The sequence below is a fragment of the Rhodnius prolixus genome, unplaced genomic scaffold (genome assembly GCF_049639745.1).
Source record: "Rhodnius prolixus isolate KJV_2025 unplaced genomic scaffold, Rpr scaffold_27, whole genome shotgun sequence".
Taxonomy (NCBI): Eukaryota; Metazoa; Arthropoda; class Insecta; order Hemiptera; family Reduviidae; genus Rhodnius; species Rhodnius prolixus.
The window spans coordinates 445,521-454,459 of record NW_027411607.1 but is presented as its reverse complement, the minus strand read 5'-3'; the positions used below and the strand labels follow the sequence as shown (position 1 = coordinate 454,459).

At 39.0% G+C, this 8,939-nt stretch overlaps 1 protein-coding gene across 1 annotated transcript; it reads right to left on the bottom strand.

Moving 5' to 3' along the window:
- Positions 1 to 5,631: 5,631 nt before the first annotated feature.
- On the bottom strand, positions 5,632 to 7,953 carry LOC141455136 (uncharacterized). Its single transcript, XM_074129993.1, has one exon. It carries the CDS (start codon positions 7,951 to 7,953, stop codon positions 5,632 to 5,634), a length of 2,322 nt encoding a protein of 773 aa, XP_073986094.1.
- Between the last annotated feature and the right edge of the window lie 986 nt (positions 7,954 to 8,939).

The following is an 8,939-nucleotide window of genomic DNA, read 5'->3' as shown; positions in this document are numbered from 1 at the left end:
CGCCCTTTTGTTAATGCAGTGGCGGCCTGTTACTGACATTGATCACTCAACCCCTAGAACAATCTTTGCTTTTCGGGACGAACAGTTCTAAGAGGGGGCAGTGTAACGAAGTTGACCTGGGCATAGAAGAAAGGCCAAGATTGTTCTAGGGGTTGAGCGATCAATGTCAGTAACAGGCCGCCACTGCATTAACAAAAGGGCGGTATCTACCTGTGGCAGAGAAGAAAGGCCTAGATTGTTCTAGGGGTTAAGCGACCAAAGTCGGTATCTGGCCACTACTGTGTAGACAAAAGGGCCGGTCTCTATCTGAACTAGAAAGGAAAGGGCTAGATTGTTCAAGGAGTTAGTGACCTGTGTAAAAGCCAGCTAAGAGAACGGCCTCAGTTGGGGTGGTGGCATATTTGTTTTCCCAGCCAGTGATTGACAGGTAGGAGCGAGAGAGAAAGTAGGAGGAGGGCGGCCCCAGCTGAGGTGGTGGCAGTATGTTTTCTCCAACCAATGAACGTCAGGAGGGCGTGGAAACTTATGCTCAGAGAGTTGGAGGAGGGCAATCCCAGTTGGAGGGAGGCACGCAGTTAAAAGGAGGCAGACACAGCTGGAGAAGTCAGTTTTAAGGAGTTTTTAGAGTTCTTAACGAGTTGTTAATCAATTTTAATCAGTTAGTTTTGAGTGAGTCTTGGAGAGACGTTGGTTTGGAGAGACATTTTGGAAGTGACAGTTTGAGAGAGTCAGTGTTGTGGAGTGCTTCAGTGGTAGCTAGTCAGGCGGTTAGTCAGTTAGTGAGTAGAGCTTTGTTTGTGTAGCAGAGACTAGTGCAATTCGGTGCAGTGCGGACCAGTGGTCAGTCGGGGAACAGTTTTGTGGCGTTACGTAGTGAGTAAGTAACAGAAAACTGTTGTGACTGTTGTAAATGGTAACTGTAATGAATAGCGTTAGTTGCTAGTAAATGTTAATGTGAGTAAAGGTAATGTGTTAATAAATCAGGTTATTACTTACAACTTAAGCGAGTTTTATTATTTATCAAACCCACATATTATTTAATAACTAGTGGCAGGCATTAGTTGTGTAAGTAAAGTTCTTTCTTAGTAAAAGGACAAGAAAAACTTTACAATATGTTCAAGTAGCACTGTAGATTGACTGTAATATCTAGTTATTTATAATAATCAAACTGTTAATTACAGGTAAGACGAATTCAAGACTGAAATATTGTATTAAATCCTCCGTGATTGAAATTTAAAAAGTGGCCGACTCTAACTTTGTTTTTTTCTACTTTAACATGCATGTATATGTGACTACTCAGAATAATTCATCACTCATTTTATCATAATTATAATAAAAAAATATTATGATTGAAGTGGCCAGCATAAGGGTCTGCGACATCTAATAAATTCTAAAAAATATTATAAAAGTTTAAGCAGTAAAATTACTTAAATATTAATGAAGTATGAATGAAATGTTGGATACTTGCTGATTTATGTGCATTTTGGCGTTTAATCAACCCTTATACTTAACATTTTAAACTGTAAGTTTTTGTTAAGGAGATTTTTGTACCTTTTGGATAGATTTATTTATAGTTTTATAGAGGGTTGCAAACAATAACATATTTACACAGCATAAACATTTATGAATATATCCTCCCTCTCCTGGCTCTGCGTATAGTTAGCCTTTAGATCCTGAAACATAAGTAACTCCGACGGACCCCTCATCCTTTCTCACCTGGGCTTGGGACCGGCTTGGCGGACTTAGTCCGTCAGTTAGTTTAGTCACATATAAAAAATAAAACTACAACGCATATATAATATAATAATGTAAGAGCAGACCATCGCTTTACTGTTATGCAGGGGAGCCCTAATCCTTTCATCCTCCCAAATTTTATCAATTCGAGCTAAGATTTACAGAGTTATCAGTAATAATAATATTAGAGGGGGCCTTACATACATTGGGTGAACTCCCCTCCCAAATATGCACAGCGTCGAGACCTCCAAAATGCAAATCTACATAAAATTTTGAATAATATGACACTTCATTTATGAAAATCGGTTCACGCGTTGATAATTAGAAACGATTGCTATACTTCCCCTTAACAAGTGTAAGAGCAGACCGTCGCTTTATTGTTACAAAGGGGAGCCTTAACCCTAACATCCTACCAAATTTTATCAAAATCAGGCCAAGATTTAAAGAGTAATTAGTAATAATAATTTTGGAAGGGGCTTACATAAAGAGGGCTTACTCCTCTCTCATTCGATGTACAGCGTCGAGATCCCCAAAAGGCACATCTACATAAAATTCTGAATTGAATGACACCTCATTCATGAAAATCGGTTCGCGCGTTTAGGCGCTACGCAGTTTACAAAAAAGGTAACAAGAACAACAACAACAGCCACAACAAGAACAACAATTTTTGAAAATGTTGTTTTTGCGCAATTTTCACATTGTTTTTCTCGAAAACTAATAAATCTATGTTATTAAGAAAAAATTACAGTTATAAAGGAGGATTTACACTATATTTTAAAGAAAATTTGGGAATTTTATCTTTTATAGAAAAAGAGAAAAAAAAATCCAAAGTTGGGTGTTTTTCAGCGTTACGCTTTTTCGTGCAGTTTTTGACGATCAACCCTATACAACTGTCCTACCGGACAGTTTTAATTAGTTAACACGCGAATATCTTTCATAATAATGCGGCACAAACCATCATATTTGGCGAATTACTGGCACGAAAGACGCCAAAGAGATTGGCAACAGTGAATTTTGAAAAAAGTTCAAACAATAAAAAGTTATTTCAGTTTATTTCATAAGAACTTACACGCTAATATCTCGCCCGGTTTCGCTACAAAAACGAAATAAACTTTTGGTATTTTATAAAGTACTTATTTGTAAAGTGGTAGGTAAACGAAAAATACTATTATTTGCTGTAATAGATAAGAATTTATGGCTAAATACAAACCCATCAGCCGCTCCTGTATGCTGTTGTTTAGTTACTTTAGTTGACGTAGAGTTGCTGGTGTCAGTATGTTAGTAACAGTTTTTCTTTAATAACATTTGTAATTTAGAGGCATTAACGATGAAAGTTGGTGAATCGCTGGCACAAACTAACCCTAAACGAATAGTAAAATGAAATTTGGAAAAACTAAAAACAAAAAGTGGCTATACCAAATTGACTTAAGAATAAGTCGCTTAATAATGCAGAAAAACGATGAAAATCGGTGAATAACCGGCACAAACGATGACAAAGACTGCAAAAAAAAAAATTGAAAAATCTAAAAAAAAAATATCAATTTTACTCATATTAAGTTGACACGCGAATATCTCGCATATTAATGCGGCATAAACGATGTAATTTGGCTAATCACCGGAACAAACGAATGATAAATAAAAAAAAACATAATTGACATGTGAATATCTCCCTTATGAATGAGGCACAAACGATGATATTTGGCGAATCAATGGCAGAAACGAGGCTAAAAAGATTGGCAAAAAAAAACTTTGATAAAGCTCCAAAAACAAAGAGGCATATCAATTTTACTCAAAATAAGTTGACAAGCGAATATCTCGCATAGTAATGCGGCACGAACCTTTAAATTTCTTGAGTGGCCGACACAAACGAATGGTATACAGAAATGTTCAAAAAATTTAAAAAATAAAAAGTGGTCAGACCAAGTTGACATTCGAATATCATTCTTAATATTGCAGCACATACGATGAAGTATGGTGAATCGCCGACACGAACGAAGCCCAAACGAATGGTAAATCGAATAGTAAAATGTAATTTGGAAAAACGAAAAACAAAAAGTGACTATACCAAATTGACATAAGAATATCTCGCTTAACAATACAGAACAAACGATGAAAATCGTTGAATCACCGGCACAAACGAGGCCAATGAAATTGGCAATAAAAACAAAATAAGAAACTCAAAAAACAAAATGTTTTATCAATTTTTTGTCATATCAAGTTAACACGCGAATATCTCGTTTAAGAATGCGGCACAAACGATGAAATTTGACAAATCACTGGCACAATAGACGCCAAAGAGATTGGCAACAGTGAATTTTGAAAAAAGTTCAAACAATAAAAAGTTATGTCAGTTTATTTCATATGAACTTACACGCTAATATCTCGCCCGGTTTCGCGGCACAAACGAAAAAATCTTTTGGTATTTTATAAAGAACTTATTTGTAAAGTGGTACGTAAACGAAAAATACTATTATTTGCAGTAATAGATAAGAATTTATGGCTAAATACAAACCCATCAGCCGCTGTTGTATGCTGTTGGTTAGCTACTTTAGTTGACGTACGAGTAGAGATGCTTGTGTCAGTATGTTAGTAACAGTTTTTCTTTAATAACATCAGTAATTTAGTGGCATTAACGATGAAAGTTGGTGAATCGCTGGCACAAACTAAGCCCAAACGAATAGTAAAATGAAATTTGGAAAAACTAATAACAAAAAGTAGCTATAACAAATTGACATGCGAATATCTCGCTTAATAATGCAGGACAAACGATGAAAATCGGTGAATAACCGGCACAAACGATGACAAAGGCATTACCAAAAAAAAAAAAATAAATTTAGAAAAAAAAAAAATATTATATCAATTTTACTCATATTAAGTTGACACGCGAATATCTCGTATACAAATGCCTCATAAATAATGTAATTTGGGAAATCACCGGAACAAACGAATGATAAATAAAATTTTGAAGAAACTTGAGCTCAAATTGATTTGAAATTGTTGTACAAGAAGGGCGACGCCTCTGATCCTCGAAATTATAGGGGGATAGCATTATTGAACAGTCTTCCAAAGTTGTTTACCTCAATATTGCGAAACAGATTGAATACCTGGATTGAATACAACTCAATATTAGGCGAGGAACAGAATGGTTTCCGACCAGTAGAGTAAAAAGGAGGCTTTTGGCTCAGTAAAGATGGCGGACTTGGATGAAGTAGGGGTGGCGGGTGCAGTTTATTCCTACTCTATCCTTCTCTCCACACTCTTAAGGTGCATCTTTCTTTTCTCTCCACACTCTTAAGGTGCATCTTTCTTTTCTTTCCACCCTCTTAAGGTGCATCTTTCTCTTCTCTCCACGCTATTAAGGTACATCTCTCTCTCTCTCTCTCTCGCCCATCCATATTAGTTAAAACTAAATAATAGTTGATTTGAATGAAAAAAATAAAATATTTAAATGGGTGAATAACCTGAAAAATCTCAGCTAGCATGCGTGAACATGCTCAAACTCTCTCTCTCTCTCTCTCTCGGTTAGTTTCTCTTGCTGCAGACATCAACTACTTATATAATACTCATCATATGTAGAAGCGGTGTAGTCCACACATTCTCTACTTAGAGAGGGACCGGTTTTAAAAGACTATATAATAATACTATTGCAAATACGACACAGTCAGTCAACTTGCTTTGACTCCATTGAGCACTTCCTGCAGATTCTTCTATTATTAATTAAAAAATGGCAGATCAATGGAAAGTGATTTCAGTGAGTGATAATTATAATAAGTTTGTTACAACATTTCCCACCATTACACTAGCCGATTTGGATTTAGTACTAGCTACATGATGATTTGAAATCTTTAGAAAATTACTCTAGAGAATATATTGTTAAGGCTGCTAATGAACATTATATTAAAAGTTATTTTCTTTTCCACAGCTGCCTTTTTTTATCCCTTTCGCCCGTTTTAACTCTTGTCCCCGGATACGTAAAGCGTACATTTTGGCGCGGAGGCCCACGAATTCAGTTACAGGCTCTCCGCTGGCCTCGTCCTTGAACTTCCCCAACACTTTTTTATTTTTTGTGCTGTAATGTATATGTCCGTTAGGGTAGTCTGAAGTGTCCAGTTCGTTTATTATTGTTGTTAAGTCACTGTAAAAGTCTTCCGTCTTAACTTCATAAATAAGACTATCTGTATCTGTATACATTAACTTAAGTTTGTCTGTATCGTACCTTTTGAGCATAGTTTTGTAGTGGAACTCGTACATCCGGACTTTGGACAGATCAAGTATGGACATTCCAACATAAATCGGTTTGTTCATCGTGATCTGCTCAAAGTCCAGATGCACTGCCACTAAAGTTTCTCTATATACTGTCCGGTCCTTAAAAGTGGGTTTTGCTATAAGTTTTCTCAGTCGTCTTTGGTCAGTCACCAGTTCTATTTTCGTCCGTTTGCGTACGTCTTCCATAAATTTTCCAAAAACGGCGTTGTTCATAAGTTTGTAAAAGTCTTTGTCAAAGTCGTTCGTCGCCTGTTGTCTCATGTGAGTGTTGAGGTCGATGTAGGAACGAAGCCAATGGGACTGCCTGAATCGCAGCGCCCTATGTACGCGTACTGACCGGAGACCTAGGCCCATGGCTTGCTGCAAATTGACGTATTTCTCCCTGTTGGACAATGGAGCCAACAGTTTCTTGGTAACTTGTCCCGGAGGCACCCTATTCTCCGGGAGAAGGGGGAAATCGTTGTGCAGTTCGTGCAATTTGCTCGGATACTCTATGTCGGCTTCAACAATATACCCGAAGGGGCCATCTTCTAGCATATTGCCCCAGTCTAGAGTATCCGGATATTCTACCCACTCGAAACCTCCAGAAGGAAGCGGATTTGACATTGCCCACCCGTACAAATTATTTGCATCTAGGTAGGCAATGTATTTCGATTCCTTAAGGGGGTCGCGATCTGGGTTGAAGTATTTATTATCGGCTTTGCTATAGCGATGACTGCATTGGCAAATGCCGCCCCTTATGCCCCGCTCAATCATTAGGAGCTGGTCATAATCTGTAAGGAGTTCTAATTGTATCCCTGTACACTTCAGCATGGCATCCCAAGCCAGTCCTGGGGCCGTGAAATACCAGGCAGGGTCCAGCGAATATGCTCTTATGCAAACATCTCTGAAATTTTCAAAGATGTCACATAAGAGCATTACGTCTTTCTTAAGGTAGAGCTCGCTGTACCCCCCTAGGGTTCTAATATCGAAGGCCTCCCAAACTGACTGAGCATGCTGATAGTCTTCGTCCGAGATATGGCATTCATTAAGGGTGCTATAGAATGCCTCCTTAGGGGGTAGAACCGTCTCCCTAAGTTTCTCGAACGAGTCTGTGTAATCGTAGGGATACACTCCTTTTCTTATGACCAGATCCATCTTGTCTGCGGGGAAGAATTTACCCATATCTATAAATTTGTTCTTGGGCAAATTCTTGGACAACCTATCTAAGCTGGAAGACAAGAAGCGGAAGGAGTCCACAAATCTGACGGTTAGAGCGCCCATTTGTTTGCTAAAAGAGATATATTTCTCTTCGCTGTTGGGGATGACGTCAATGCGACTTGTGTCATACCCCAACTGGCGTACAATAAAGTGGGCGTCATATCCGTTCAGATTGTGGAGGAAGACGGGAAGGAAACGAGGAGTGCGGTTTAGGATATTACAGGAATTGTGAGCAGGACCACGATACATACCACTGATGTGATCGTAATCCGCCACCTTAGGATTGGATCTAGAGAAGGATTTGTGACAAAGGTAGCAGGTTTGGGACTGTTGGAAGTCTTCCAGCTGAGATGGTGTCAGGGGTAGCATTGGCCTCTTTATGGAGTATACCAGAGCCACCTTCTCGGCCACTGCCTTTATGTATGCCATGAATTTCTCTGCAGAATCTTCACCTGTATAAATGTAGGGTTCTGCAGGGAAATCGGCAGGAAGACAGTGGCGTATGTCTTCTGCAACTTTAATATAAACACAGAAGCTCATTGGAAGGTGACTCTGATAGGGAGTCGTGTAGGTGCGACTCGAATTGCCATCGCTGGGAATTTTTTTTAAAACCGATTCAAAATCTGCGTAGATGACGATGGGAATCCTCATCTGATTTTGCACTTTAGTAAAAGATATAGTTGGAGGAGACCCATCGTCATTGCATGTGGGCAGGACAATTCGAGTCGCTCTGTTCTCTCCACAGTACTCCATATGCTCCTTCACCCGCTCAACGATGTTCACGCTGTCGATGTTAAAGTGCGTGAAGCATCGCTTACAAACGTGTACCCTTTGTTCGTGCTCAGTAATCTGACGGGCCACTAATTTATTAAAATCTTTAATATAGGTATAGTGGCTCCGTCCATTTTCCATCATTAGGAGAAGGAGGTCGCAATGGTCTTCCTTCTCCTGCTTCACCACCTTTAAAGGGTACACGTATCCTTTCTCTCCAAGGGCGAAAACATTGATGCTTATGTTATTAAATTTCTCAAATTTTTTCACCTCATGGAGAGGAGTGGGGAAGGAAATGCAGTCAAAATTGTACCTGTGTTCTAAATTTTTATATTTACTTTCACGTTCTGGATGAATAGTTACGAGACGGGAGAGAATGGCATACTTGAAACACTGATCATCATTGTTTTGCACATTTATAACCGCTTTTCGATTCGCAATGTGGGGAGGTAAAGGGATGTAGATGTTACCTCCCATGGGTTGGAAACGGTTCACCCTTAGAAGGACCCCATCAAACCCTTTCAAAAACCACCCGCTCCCCTTTAATGTGGACTCCTCCATCTCAGTCACTAATTTCTTAAAACTTTCCTTTAAGCATTCTTCGATGGAGGAGTCTTCATAAATTACTTTATTCTTAGTCTTGAAGGCGCGATCACATGTTTCACCTTTGATGTTTTCAAATGTCGCCTCCAAGACCAAGTTGTACTTGAGGAGAGCCTCTTCCACGCATTCTGCAAGTAACTGTCGCAATGTGCCTAACTGGGCATTTAAGAATTCCATTGCATCAGCTACTTCCAATGCATGGAAGAAAGAAAGTCCGAAGAGTACCTCCGTGCGCCGTTTCCACTTCATACAAACTTCCGTTGGCGGCATCTAATCGAGCTCTTTTAGTCATGACGGTCAGTGTTTCATTGCCACAACGACGCATGTGCGCAATCAACGTCTTCTTAGAAGAAAATCCCTCGCGC

Coding starts and splice junctions, on each gene's coding strand:
- LOC141455136 (XM_074129993.1), bottom strand. CDS start 7,953: ATGGAGTACTGTGGAGAGAACAGAGCGACTCGAATTGTCCTGCCCACA.